This window comes from Molothrus ater, chromosome W, assembly GCF_012460135.2.
Source record: "Molothrus ater isolate BHLD 08-10-18 breed brown headed cowbird chromosome W, BPBGC_Mater_1.1, whole genome shotgun sequence".
In the NCBI taxonomy this organism is placed as follows: domain Eukaryota; kingdom Metazoa; phylum Chordata; class Aves; order Passeriformes; family Icteridae; genus Molothrus; species Molothrus ater.
In genome coordinates, this window is record NC_050510.2 from 7,376,436 (window position 1) to 7,391,237 (window position 14,802).

Here is a 14,802-nt window from a genome sequence, read left to right on the forward strand (position 1 = left end):
CTACCTGCTCCCCCTGGAGCCCCCCGGCGGCAGCCGTCGCCGCTTTCCGCTTCCTGCTAACTGTTTTCCGGGCCATAGGAGAAGAAGAAGGAGAAGAAGGAGGAGAAGGAGGAGAAGCCGAGAGCCCAACCTGGGCCCCACATGGAGCAAGAGGGGGAGGGGGCCACCGGGGTACGGGGCAAATAAGTGCGGGGAGCCAGGCCCGGTCACTCTCTTCGTCACAGACCGTACCGACTGCGCTTCACGACATTTTCTCCGAAATGTTTTTACGACAGTCACACCGTGCCTCTGCGACGGCTGTCCCACCCTTCCCGAGTCTCGTTTCCTAGCAACCGGAGGAAGGATAGCGGGGAGCTTGCCCACCCTCTGCGGCTGCCAGGCAGCGTGGCCCCGTCGGGGGCGGGGCGGCGCCCCCAGCGGAGCTCAGAGCGAAGCTTCCCGGCTTCGCCACTTGTCCGTTCCCCGCTGCCCTGCACGGATCGGCGGCTCTCGCTGGCGGCCTCCCCGGGCCCCGTCAGTTTAAGCATAGGAGAGGCCCTCTATTATCAACACCGTTTCTAGCTACTGTGTAGCAGATTAATTCTACCTCAGCCCAAACCAGCACAGTGATCTTTTACTGAGACAGCCTGTGAGCATATTCCTGTTGATTATAACATGCACAATCTGAAGTTCTACATATCTCCTGTGGGAAAATCTGACCACAGCGATCGGGAAGATGTGTGCCAATGTCTTTACAAACAATTCTGTGGGTGAAGGTGTGGGTGTTAACGTCTTTGAAATAGGTCTTTATGTCTCTACTAACTTTGGGCAGCAGGTTTGTTACAGGGCCCAGACAGCTTGGCTCCTGAAACAGACAAGTGGGGTCTACACAAGGCTGAACTTCTGAACTTTGGGGTAAAACAGTAGGTTCAAGGGGGGATATGTGGTAGGCGGTTCGGGAAGGCTGTACTGATTTGCAGAAAGAAAAAATCTAACTTCACAACTTTGTAAAAGTTGTAAAGCCAGTATGTTTATTACAGCGCTGGACACGTGGGGATCGTTGTTCCCCCTAAAGGACATCAACACCCCTGAGAACTCCCAATCCTTTTTTATCTCCCTTACTCTGATTCATATGCATAGAATTTCACAATAGGTTCATACATATTCATTTTACTGATTTCACGTTACACTTGCAGCTAGTTTTTTTTTTTTTGTTTTTTTTTTTTTTTTTTTTTTTCAGAAAGTACAGAAAGAACTCCTGGGTCATCCTGCTCAGTCTCCTGCAGCCTCAGCCCTGGTCTCCGTCTGTTTCAAAGTTCAAGGGGTCCCCCTCTTATCTCAGTCCTTCGGCTGAAGCAGTTTTTTGAGCATAGTTTTTTTGCGAGAACAGGCAGTCTTGAACGCAGACCAAACAGCTATGCTACAGACTTAATAATTCAAAGAGGCACATTTCACCTAAATCTGAAATGGATTTCTACTCTGAAAAATTTCCACTCTGTTTCAGTACCTTCCTAGTACCTCAGCCAGTGGGGAAAGGAAGAGGGAGCAACATGCAGCCAGGAATTTAGGATAAAAGGAGGCTGTGCCCACCGAAACCCTGAGAGAGAAAACCCCACGGGCATGTGAAAAACATGTTCACTCTCCTGTGAAAATCTAAAAAGTTTAATAAAGGACAATTGGAGACAAGGACCACAGAGCAAAGGGTATTAGGTCGGCTGAGTGCATCTTAGCACTTAGCCAAGACCACACCTGCTAGTTTGGAAACACCCTTTATATACCGTTTCTAATTACATCAGCCTGTTACATATTCATAGACCCTTATGCATAGTAAACTTTTTCTCCGAACTAGTTTACATGTTCCAAGAACTGTTCAGCATGACTCCTCCTTGGGTCTGCCCTTTTAGAGCATGCATATTCCTTGGTTGTGGTTTTTAGTCCATTCTTATCATCTCCAGTTTTTGGGCCTTGGTCCACACTGTCTTCAGACAGTGAGTGCTGATAGTTGGCATATCTGTAGCAGGTGTCTTCTTCATATGTTCATTGGATGTTATCCCATCCAAGCAGGCATTTTAACACAAGCATACTTATATCAGCTATTTCACTAAGCTTAATTAACAACAGAAATAAAAACTATATCTTTATAACAAAGTTACTTTAACATCACACACATAGAATCCATTTTAATATTTGCAAAAAGCAAATTTGCAAAAATTTGCAAATATTATAACATGTATCTATAACAGGCATGTGCTCCAGTGCACTCTCTTTATTCAAATAGAGTTGCAGGACTCCTCTGTCTCCTTTATGGACACTGGATTTTCATAGCATGATTTTCCATACAACAATCATAAAACACCTCTTCCTCCCTTTCCACAGCTAGACCAGAGGAAATAATGCCTGGCACTGGCTTCACTTTGCAAAACTTCATCCCAGGTTTCCCTTAAAGAGACTCTTTTAAGTAGCTTGGCTTTATCATCTGGCTTCTCTGAGTGAATACAAGAGCCCAGTGCACAATGAGGTGCTTAGTCAAACTTTGAGGTACTTTTCTCCACCAAGAAACTCCCTTATTATAGGGGAAATAAAGGGCATACAAATATTTGTATGATTATGCTGCCTTAAAACTGATGTGGATGGATGTGTGCTTTTCCTTATGTTCATATGGATCATTAACTTTTCCCTATGCTTATAGAGGCAAAAATTAAGAGTAACCCAAACCAAATGATCACCAATGAGCAACACTGTGGAGAAAAGAAAGACAGGGAAAAAAAGTGTGATGTACAGGCAGACTGAAAAGCAAGCCAGCTCCTGATCACCTGAAACCCTCTGGTGTCTCAAGTCACACAAAATCAGTAAACATACTATTTTCCTGAAAAATATGGCATTTCTTTTATGCCTTTTTTGGTGTCTTTTCACCTAACAAACGCCAAAGACAACGGTGCTGCAAAAAGCCAAATTGAAAAAAAAAAAAAAACAAACTAGAAAAGAACCTATCAGGCTTTCTACCTTCCCCTGAGGATAAAACACCTAAGGGATAATAGTCTTTAGCTGTTTTCAGTCGTGATTTACCATGATTAATGCTCCTCTCTACATCCTCCCTCACACACATAACTACCACCTCCATTTTGAACAAAACACCTTAATTTTGTACCAAGGCCCTCTCAAAAGACTGAACACCTGCTGCCAAAGCTGCTCTTGGGGGAAAGTGCTATGCTCCAGGGCATCCAGCAGGAGTGCCTCTTCAGCTGTGCCGGGCGGGCATGCAGCCCCTCGTGAGGGGACCAAGGGCAGGTGTCGAGGCAGCCATCTCTGCTAAGGAAAGAGGCTGAGACGCATGAAGCAAAATGCCCCCTTAGGGCCCGGCTCGCCACCTTCATCCATCCTGGAAGTCTGTCGCTGTGTCCAGCTAGGAGAGGGGCAGGAAGTGCTAGAGGAACGCCCGGACAGGGCCAGGGCCAGGGCCGGGGTCGGGGTCGGGGTCGGAGCCGGAAACAGACAGAAAGAGACACAAAAACCTCCACACCGCTCTAGGCAGAAGGAAATAAAAGTATCCTCGTCCCACCCCTCTTCCGCTGAGGTGATGTCACCGTGAGCACCTCCTGATTGGCTGGGAAGGAATAGGTGACCTCGCGGCGTGACGTCAGTGTGTCGTTGAGGAGGCGAGGTAGAGGGTAGGTAGATAACATGGCCTCTCCTGGTTGAGGGGCTGGGGATACGGTGCGCGTTTCGTACTGGCAGGTGGTGGGCAGTGACCGCAGGGACAGCTGGAACCGCCAGGTGCCGCGCAGGTAACGAGCGGGCCGGTAGGGAATGGGAATGCAGATGCTGGTCTGGGTGAGGGGCGCAGCCGGCCGCTCCTCGGGCCCTCCGCCCCGCTGCCGGGTTAAACGTCGCTACCGCTTCTCCTTGTCCGGGGCGAGGGACCATCCGCGACCCCACCGTGATTCAGCTGATGTGACGTGCAGGCGGGGCGGCTACGGGGCCGCTGGCCCCTCAGGACCGGGGTTTGCATGTTTGGGGGCTGCTCCCCCGGCTGTGGAGGGGGGCGAGCCTGTGAGCGCTGCGTTACTGCATGGTCTTGCTCCGCCTTCACGGCCTCTCGGTATTGCTTTTGAAGTTACCCTTTAATGGAGGTGCTGTACTAGCTATGGGGAAGGGAATGAGACTGAGATGGTATGTGTGGTAACAACACCGTTGGACCGATTTCTTCAAGGCCGTGTGCCAGGATGGCGTTACGTTGCAGTACCACCAACTGTACTGACTTCAGGTTTTTGTACATGCAGAGCTGTGATTCAAAAGTGTCAGTGATACTTTAGATCACCATTGCAATTGGGTGATTTAAACTTTTTAGACTGTCCTAGTTTCAGCTGGGATAAAGTTAATTTTCTTCTCAGTAGCTGGTACAGTGCTGGGTTTTGGATTCAGTATGGGAATAATGCTGATAACACACCGATGTTTTGGTTGTTGCTACGTGGTGCTTATCCTGAGTCAAGGGCTTTTCAGTGTCTCAGGCTCTGCCAGTGGGTGGGTGCACAAGGAGCTGGGAGGGAGCATGGCCAAGACAGCTGACCTGAACTGGCCAAAGGGATATTCCATTCCATAGAATGTCATGCTCATTTATATAAACTGAGGGAGTTGGCTGGGAGCTACCAATCGCTTCTCGGGGACTGGCTGGACATGGGTTAGTGGGTGGTAATTGAATCGTGCAGTTTCTCTTGGGTTTTATTCCCCTTTCTCTTTTTCCTCATCATTATTATAATACTTGAAACTTCAAAGGGAAAACCAAGGAAATCTTATGTATAAGATATGTGAATGAATAAATGTTAGTTTCTCTTTAGTGAATTAAACTTCAATTTTCAGATTACTGTAAGAGTACACTGATTAGGTGGGAGACTTACTGTATAGTTTATGTTGATGGATTAAAAAATTAATGATAAAAAGTCATCAAAACCACGTGGAAAAGTTCAATCTCTATTGTTTACATGGTGTTTTGCAGTGCCTGGTACTTATCCTAGAGACAAAAATCTCTAACAGAATAGGAGTCAGGTTTCTGAACCAATCCAGCAGACTACATCTAATTCTGTCACACTGGCAGCCATAGCTGTTTTGGCTGGTGCTGGTGGCATAAGACCTATAATGCCACAGAAGTTATCATCTTAGTTATTCTCTTTTTTTAATTGTATAAGGTTATGATTTTGTGTTGTTTCCACAAACTTTAGGGATTGATAATTCAGGACATTCAATATTGTTGTCAATTTCCAGTCTATATCATAAGTTTTTGACATCAACTTGTTCTTGTATTTTACACTTAGTGCTGGGTTAAATATTTTGATAAATTAATCTGTGAGAAATTTAGTTTTACTTATTAGACAAAACTGCTATCCAGCCTTCTCTGGTATTTTGTTTCTAACATAATAACTCCCAGTTTTTTCAATCATAAATTCCAAAGCTTCAGCTGTTGTTTTACAAGGATGCCTAAACGCATGACTATCTATTTAAAATTGATCTGTGCAATTCAGATCAATGTCAGTGTAAAGAAGGTCTAATGGAGCTGTAATTGAAAAGCTCTGAAAGAGGTTTTTGAAAACGATTTTTTGAAGAAAAGGTAAAGAAGGGTGAGCTCACAGTTGTGTGTTAACTACTTAGGTAGGTAATCTTCTCTAGTAAGCAAGTGCATTGCTTCATGCTTTGACCCCATGACTTGGTTTGAATAACCTCATGTTCTGTGTCCCTAATGACCTTTTGCAGTCAGTATAGTCTTGTATGAGGTCTCCTAAGAGAAACTGAACATTGGGACTTTTCCCTCGCTTAAATGATCAGATTTATTCCAAATCCTTGCTTGCATAGGGAAGGTGTTTTCTTTAATGTGAAGAAATACTGTCTTTCCTGTGGTTGGGAAATTTTGAAAGAACAGCTTAATGTCCAGACTTGATAATGGTGGGGTTTTTTTTTTGTGTGTGTTTTCCCTTTTTTGTAAGGCTACAAGGTCTTTTTGGAATCCTTTAAGCTTGCAATGTACTTGAAACACGGATGTGTTTAAAAAGGGAAGCAGAATATAATTTCTCTGACTTTGGTTTAAATCTTTTCTGGAGGGGAAAGCAGATTGGTTCAAAATGCCAATGTTGCGTTAGTAGTGCTACAGTTTTTAACTAACTGAGTTAAAATGGAAATTCTGAGCTTATGTTTTCTCAACTACATTTTGTATCGGAAATTCTTACACCAGAGTAACATTTTAAGTGGGCATATCAGAAGAACATGAGTCCTATACAAGAAGCAGTCAGTTCTTCAGCTGGAAGATGGTCTGAATATACTTAAGCTGTTTAGCTATTAGTAGATGTTTTCATGGAAGCTAGTAAAGAGTTGTGAGCTCCTGGTTAGTCTGGTTTATGTTGCTGAAGATCAGCATTCATGATAACTATCTAGTAGATTATGTGAAAGATTTGATTTAAGCCCTTTCCTAATGTATATGTTTGTGCTTGCACCATTTGGCATCTCTAGGCTAGCAGCAGATGAAGTCATGACTGAAATGACTGGTGAAGTTTGTTCCCTGAGTTTGTGAGGTTGGATTTCTAAGAGTATGCATATGACCAGTTATGCTAAGTGTTAGCAGCACGCTTAATCTAGACATAGAGATTGTGCTTTTTTGTTTAACTTGATTTTTTTCATAAATTCTGAACTCTAAATTAAAACTAGATTCCTAGTTTATAAACACTCTGTAAATTGTTAAAGTATTGTTAAATATTTTACTCATTCAGAGTAGTATTAAGTCTTATGCTAATTAAGTTGAAGTAGCTAAATTTGTTTATAATTACTAAATGCTTTCCATCTGATTATTTTAAGCTCTCAGAACTGGTAAGCATTTGTTATTCAAGACTTAAGATATAGGAAAATAGTAGTTAAAAGCAGTTGCTGTGCTCATCAAATTTAGGACTTGTTTCATTACTGCATTGTTAGATTATTATAGCCCTCACTAGTAGTACAAGTGCTAGATCATATTTTCTTTTTTTCCCCCTAAAATGTAGGAATTCCACAGCATATTTATATTTTCTGGCATGGTTTATCATGCAAATGTCTGTGTTGCTCCTATTGTATTTCAAGGAGGGGGAAATGGTCTAGTAATAAAGCCTCTTATTTGGCCTTATCATAATGCAGAGCACTAGGGCTCAGGAGCTCAGTCCCTGGGTAGGGACTGGGTGCCCGAGGCTAGCTCGCTCATGCCAAGGCCGCAGGGCTACCATCTAGCAAGCATGGTGATTATCAGCTCTATAGTGATTGCAAGCTCTCAGGATTTCAGCTCTGCTTGCTAGGTAGTGGTGCCCTGGGCTTGAGGCTGCAGCAGACGGAGAGAGAGGAGAAGGAGAAGGCGCAGGCTGTTCCACGAAGATGGCTTTATTTGGGGAGGTCCGTGAAGGGTCTCTGCTCTTCTTCTTTCTCAACTAATGGGGTACAGTATGCTTCTTTTATAGGGTTGGAAAGGATCCAAGCTTGACCAATGGGTAAGGGGTTAACATGACATTGCCTTATAGGGTTACAGAGGTAAGAAAACAGGAATTTTCTTTTGCTGTTTCAGCATTCCTATTGTTCATATCCTCCATGGTGCTTTTCCTAAATCTATGGGGTTTACTACAGTCTAGTTTACCACCCTGTCCTGGTTTCAGTCAGGATAGAGTTCCTTTTTTCTTCTCAGCTGGTACAGTGCTGTGCTTTGGATTCAGTATGGGAATAATGCTGATAACACACTGATGTTCTGGCTGTTGCTGAGCAGGGCTTACCCTGAGTCAAGGGCTTTTCAGTGTCTCATGCTCTGTCAGAGTGAAGCTGTGCAAAGAGCTGGGAGGGAGCACAGCTGGGACAGCGGTGGTACCACCTCCGTGATAACATATTTAAGATGAAAGAAAAAAGTGATTGTGCAGTTCTAATTGCAGACAAATAAGAATGGGGTGAGAACATGTGAGAAGAACAACTCTGCAGACACCAAGGTCAGTGGAGAAGGAGGGGTAGGAGCTGTTCCAGGTGCCAGAGCTGAGATTCCTCTGCAGCCCATGGTGAAGACCATGGTGAAGCAGCTGTCCCCCTGCAGCCCATGGAGATCCATGGGAATGCAGAGATCCACCTGCAACCCATGGAGGAGACCCACGGCCAGAGCAGGGGGATGCCTGAAAGAAGGCTGTGACCCTGTGGGAGGCCTGTGGAGAGTGTGGCCCATGATAGAGCAGCCTGTCCTTGAAGGATTGCACCCCATGGAAGAGTGACCCATGCTGCAGCAGTTTGGGGAGGACTGTTGCCTGTGGTATGGGCTCATGCTGGAGAAGTTTGTGGAGAACTGTCTCCTGTGGGAGGGACTCCACGGTGGAGCCAAGGAAAGACTCCTCTCCTTGAGCAGTGGGAGAAACAATGGGTGATGAAATGACCATAATCCCCATTCCCTGTCTCCCTGTGCTGCTTGGGGAGGAGGTAGAGCTGGGAAGGAGGGAGGGATGGGGGGAAGGTGTTTTTAAAAGTTTATTTTACTTCTCATTATCCTGCTCTGATTTTGGTAGCAATAAATTCAATTAATATCTCTAATTAGGGCCTTTTTTGCCCATGATGGTATTTAGGGACCTCCTGGTCCTTACCTCAACTCATGAACCCTTCATTATATTTTCTCTCCCCTGTCCCAGTGTGGAGGGGAGTGGGAGAGCAGCTTTGGTGGGTGCCTGGCATCCAGCCAGGGTCGACCCACTACAAGGATTTACCCAAAGGCTGATTGATGTTCGGGGATGGGCTGTGTATCAGTCAGTGGGTAGAGAGCAATTGCGCATCAGTCATTTTTCTTGGGGTTTATCTTTCACTTTCCTCCCCATTTTAATGAATATAATTATAATTTTAAACTTTACTTTGTTTCAGTTATTACACTGTTCTTATCTCAACCTATGAGTTTTATTTTTTTTTTTTTCTCATTCCCCTCCCGTTCCCACTAGGGTGGGGTGGAAGTGAGCAAGCAGCTGTGTGGTACTTTTGTTGCCAGTTGGGCTTAAACCATGACACCCATTTCTTGGTGGTGATGTATCTTCTACATTAGTGAAGCTGATCTCGAGGCCAAAACAAGATGTAAACTATTTTTTCTTTTCTGCTTATCTATTTAGATGATCTTTAAATTGCTTGGGTAGCAGTCAATAGTAGGAACTACACTAAACCCACATCTGTTCTTGGAGTTGTCAGAACCTGTGTTATCTCCTTATATGTTGTGTTTGGAAGTCAGGCCAGTGTTAGATATTAGTTGCAGATTCTTTTCTCTTGTGACAGGGCTCTCTTTTTGGAAACGGTCCATTTTAACAAAGTCACCCATTTGCCGCAACAGTTAAATGGGAATTTAGAATAGGTGCATCTTCTAGACTCTTGTTCAACACATCAGTCTCTGGCCAAAGAAAAAGCTTGCACTTATCTGCCTTGACCACGAGGCTGTCTATAAGTATTTTTTGATTTTCTTATGTTCTTGCCTCTGAAACTTGTAGTTCTAGAGGTTTGTGTGGTATAAAAGCTTCAGCTTCATTGGAAACTTATATGGCTGGTAAGTCATTTGGTGATTGAAAATTGGTGCATTAGTGTACTGTGTTTTCTTACCCTTGTAGCATTTTCCCTTATTTTTGGGTGAAATGTATGGCAAATGAACTTATGTCCCAAATATACCATCAGGATCTTGAAGGAGGAATAGAGCTGTCTATTATCAGTTAAGAGCCTTATATCCTTAAACAGCCCAAATAGTATGTGCTTTTAGCAAGTGCAGTGTCTTTAATCACAGAATATGCTGAGTTGGAAGGGACCCAAAAGGATCATCAAATCCAACTCCCAGTCCTGCACAGGACCATCCCTGAGAGTCACACCCTGTGCTTGAGAGTATTGTCCAACCACTTCTTGAAGTCTGTCAGGCTTGATGCTGTGACCACTTCACTGGGGAGCCTGTTCTAGTGCCCAACCACCCTCTGGGTCAAGAACCTTTTTCTAATATCCAACCTAAACCTTCCCTGACACAACTTCAGGCCACTCCCTCAGGTCCTGTCACTGGGCACCAGAGAGAAGAGATCAGTGTCTGCCCTTCTTCCCCTCACAAGGAAGTTGTAGACTGCAATGAGGTCTCCCCTCAGCCCCTCCTTGTACATCTTCCTCTCAAGGCCCTTCACCATCTTCACAGCCCTCCTTTGGATGCTCTCTAATAGTTTAATGCTTTTCTTATATTGTGGTGGCTAAAACTGCTCATGATATTCAAGGTGAGGCCACACCAATGTGGAGCAGAGCAGGGCAATCACCTCCCTTGACCAGCTGGTGATATTGTGCCTGATGCACCCCAAGGACATGGTTGGCCCTTCTGGCTGCCAGGGCACTGCTGACTCATATTCAACTTGCCATCAATCAGGACCCTCAGGTCCCTCTTCATGGCTCTGCTTTCCAGCGTCTCATTCCCCAGGGTTGTCTCATCCCAGGTAAAGAATCCAGCACTTTTCCTTGTTGATCTTCATATAGTTGGTGACTGCTCAGACTTCTAATTTGCCATGGTCTCTCTGCAGGGCCTCCCTGTCTTTGAGGGAGTCAACAGCTCCTCCCAGTTTTGTATCATATGCAAACTTGCTTAGTACCCCTTCCAGTCCTGTGTCCAAGTCATTTATGAAGATGTTGAAGAGGACAGGGCCTAAAATTGAGCCCTGTGGAACCCCACTAGTGACAGGTCACAAGTCTAATGTTACCTCATTCACTAAAACCCTTTGTTCCTGACCTGTGAGCCAGTTGCTCACCCATCACACGGTGTGTTTATCCAGCTGTGTGCTGGACAGTTTGTCCAGAAGGATTCTGTGAGAGACGATATGACCAAAGTGGGACATGACATGAAGATAGCTGCATAGCTACAGGTGTCTAATGTTAATGTAATGAAGCCATATGGAACAAGAGTGAGAGATGCCATGCTTCTCTGAGAGTGTATGGAAGGGCTGCCTTCTGCTTTAAATTCCCATTGACCGATATGTACTGAAGCAGAAGGTCTAGTTGCCCATTATGTCATGCTAAGCAATGGCACAATTTGAAGAATCGATTTCTCCTAATGTTTGTCACTGCTAGGAAGATGCTATCCAACATCTGCATGTGAAGTCCTATATAAGGATGTTATTGCCATCACTAGAGTGTTGTCTTGTAATCCAATAATGTGGTCTTCATGCAGACCTACTCTTCAGTGGCTCTTTTCTCCATGTCTTTCCTACTCATTTATTCTGGAAACATTTTTAAAAGTGCTATTTTACTGATTCCTGTCCTTCTGCTCCTCAGTCATTGCACTGGAAATAACTGAATTAGTTTGATGTTATGGACTGTCCTTCAAATTTAGATCTCTTGTTACAGTTGCTTGGGTTTTTGATCCATGGAGTGTGTATGCCACAGAGATGTAATCCCTTCCCCCCTCCACTGTTGTCAGTGTAACCCCTACTCTGCATTTGGTTAAATGTAAGGTGACCACTTGTATCCCATAAGATGGAGACATGTCATTAAATTTGCTTCAACCAGCATGTAGCAGCCTGAATTGCTGCTAGTAAAGTCCAAGGTAAAGAAGCAAAAAGGGCCTTTGCATAATATCCACAGATGTTTAATTCAGCCACACGGTGAGATGTTCGGGTCCAAGGCACACACATTCAGGGTCCAGCTCTCTCCCTCGAGGGGCCCAGGGGCTGACCCTGGTCTTGGGGCAGTACAAAGATAAGGGCCAATCAGGGAATAGGGAGGAGTGGCTCAGGGACATAGGAACAGACATAGGAACAGGGGAAGGAGCCAATGGGATGTAACAGCTTTGAGGGAAGCTTCTTGTGTCTCCCTAACTTAGGGGATGCCCCCCAGGGCCTCCACACTAGCAAATACTGAAAATTGAATGGAAACTTCCTACCAGCATTTGCTTCAAGGACGGTCTGGTTTGTTCTTGTTGATCTTAAAATAGACCAAGAACCTTAATGTACTTTATCTCTTGGATTGCAGTAAATGTATTTTAAACTTTTTTTTTCTGTTAAGACTGGTCATAGTGATGTTTGCTTTTTTTTTCTGCAGGAGGTGTAGTTGCAATGTGTCAAATATACCTGTACAATTACTTTATCCAAAGAGCTATTATCAGTGGCTCAATATCACTGCTTTATGAAAGGGGAGTATCTCCATGTAGATGACTCTGCTTGTTTGCAGAATTGTAAGAGGTACAAAGTAGAAGCAGTTGCTGCAGATTTTGGGCTGATGTCATCCATTTGGAGACTGCAATAAATGAAAACAGAATCCGTTTTGCACTGTTAGTAGACTGATCAGCTTTTTATTGTTGGTCTCAGAGACTTCAATTGTGTAGCAATAATGGAATGCTTACATAGGTGGAAAGCTTTGATAGAACCTTGACTTTTGTTTTATCTTAGCAACAGGCACTGTCTACTTCTGGTTTTGTTGTATATACAGCAAACAGAATTTTTAAGCATTGCACACAGTAACACTAGAACAGGCTGCCAGCCACATTTCATCACCTCCTTTTCAAAAAACTTAATTAAAATAGTGTCTTGCAACTTATCAGATTTGAAAGGCTATTCAGGGACCACTGTTACAAACATCTTGTTGCTCTGTCTTGCACTATATACAGAATGCTGATGTTGGTTTAGCCTTTCACTTGCACTGAAACAAGTAGTTACAGTAAAAACTTAAACCACTGTCTAAATCTGAAATACCTGTGGTGCATTAGAAATCAATCACTGGAATTAAACTGCTTTTCACTGTACAATCAGTAATAGTTAATGAATGTAATATAGGCAGCAAAAATTAATCTCTTTAAAGTTGGGGTTTTTCGGGTATTTTTGTAGTTTTCAGAGTGAATGGTGCATCCTCAGTTGTGCATTCTTAGGCTACACAATGAGTATCAGGAGGCAAAATGGAAATTGCAAGATTTTTTTTCTCTGAAAATCACAGATGTGCTACATTGATTATAGTTGATAACTTGGGGCATTTTGATTTCCTCTGACCCATAATACTTTCCTCAGAAGGTGGGAGTTACTTCAGAAAATTCATGTGGTCTGGAATCTAGACACAGTTGCACCCCAAAATAAAGGATATAGCAACAAAAGACCAATTCTTCTCAACAAATAGTTAAATTGGCTTGAGTTATCACTGAGAAAGGTGTTTCAGGTACCATTATCAATAGGATGCTTCCAATTTGACCAGTCAGAGCTCTTTCAGAAGGAAAGGAATGTAGATATAAACTTCAAGAAAAACACCAGTAGAAAGAACATCAAAATAAAATTATAATTGAAAAATACCCCAACTTCCTATCAGCTTCTCATGGTAGTAAATTTTTTCTTCATCTGTTTATGAGACTCTCCCTTTGATACCTTGCCTGCACCAAGTCAAACTTCTCTATGTTCTCCTTGTTATCTGGCAGCACAAGTAAATAGTCATTCAGGTTTAAGTGGTGACATGTCAGGTGGGCTGTCTTGGTTACCTGTGTTGTCCCTTCAAGCCTTTCCAACTTGTCATCTCTCTCTTTGTGTCAGTTGTTTCTGTCATCAGTTTTGTCTTGTCACTTCTCTGTTTCTGCATCTGTATGTTTTTTGTTTGTTTTTGTGGTTGTTTCCCTGTATAAGTCCCCCTCCTCCCCTTCTATCATAACTCTGAGATCCTCTGCTCTCATCTTGGGCTTTGGTATGCGGTGTTCCTCTGACTGTCTGGTTTTAAAAATGTTGCCCTGTTGACTCAGTGTTAAGTGGAAAATGAACATACAGGAAGGGAAGAGGTTGCCTTGGTGGCTGCTGACATTAAAGTTGCTTATAACTCTAGGCACCTGTAGTCCTGATCTCCTCTTCAGATAATTAGCCAGAACCAAGAATGAGAGAATGAGGCTAAGGATGTCTACATTTATAGGAGTGAGCTTGTAGGTGGCTTTAAGAAAACCTTGTAGTACTATGCAACTAACTTGTTTCCCTAGATCAGGAAAGGTGTTTTATGTTCTTTGTCAACTTATAGCATGAAGTAAAGCATCAGACCAAAATTTGTTCCCCTATGTGCCATTCCCACAGATGCCCTTCAGCATCCTGTTCTGGACTTTGTTCTCCAGAGGCAACAATGATAGGGCTGCAGTCTTCCATTAACTCATTTGGAGTAAGGCTTTGGGAGCAAGTCCTTTAAATTTCTAAAAGAGCAGTAACAAATGTAAACAAACCTTTACTGCACAGTGTAGCAACTTTGACTAAAGCAAATATAGTTCAGACCCAGAAGCATAGTAGCAACATCAGTAACTTTCTAACTGGCTGCAATTTTTAAATTTTTCTTTTTCCCTCCAAGCCAGCAAGACAGAGCAACAGCAAGATGCTTATGATAGTGTGTGGAGAGCTTTGTAGATAATTAGCTAGCTGAGAAAGGCCACTTGGATGTGATACCGTTGGATAAGGATAGGGGAAACAAGCTGGGGATTAAGTAACCAGTGGCCAATCACTGGCAGAGGTCATGGTGACCTTCGCTGAAACAGGAAGATGGGGGAGAAAATCGTTTGCCAGAAAATGAAGATAGCCTAGGTAGAGTAGCTATAAGAATGTAAACATAGAAACAAAATAATCATTAGAGCATAGAAGTAGGTGTGGTTGATCTAAGTGTGCTTTAACCAATAATGAGCTCAGCTTTTGCAATATGTATAAGCTTCATTAACACCAATATAAATATGTGTGAGCTATCAATAAACTTTGGGATTTGCTGTTCACGCATATTATGTGAGGCAATTCTTCCGCCGATCACGACAATAGTGGTCTCTGAATAGCCTATCAAATCTGATTAGTTGTAAGACACTATTTTAACTAAAAG

General features: G+C 43.4%; 2 protein-coding genes across 6 annotated transcripts in view; one reads left to right on the top strand and one right to left on the bottom strand.

The window, feature by feature from the left end:
- The window catches only part of LOC118701524 (DDB1- and CUL4-associated factor 12-like), a 64,200-nt gene extending 63,975 nt beyond the window's left edge, over nt 1-225 (bottom strand). For all 3 annotated transcript variants that reach the window (XM_036406177.1, XM_054517772.1, XM_036406176.1), the window contains exon 1: nt 5-225. In XM_036406177.1, the coding sequence (XP_036262070.1) occupies nt 5-76 (72 nt within the window). In that variant the 5' untranslated portion in view covers nt 77-225. The remainder of the gene's footprint in view (nt 1-4) is intronic.
- Nucleotides 226-3,596: 3,371 nt separating this feature from the next.
- LOC118701510 (ubiquitin-associated protein 1-like) overlaps nt 3,597-14,802 on the top strand; it is an 87,159-nt gene continuing 75,953 nt past the window's right edge. For 2 of the 3 annotated variants that reach the window (XM_036406163.2, XM_036406159.1), the window contains exon 1: nt 3,665-3,764. The gene's annotated coding sequence lies outside the window, so the exon portion shown is untranslated. The other variant, XM_036406160.2, reaches the window with a different exon arrangement.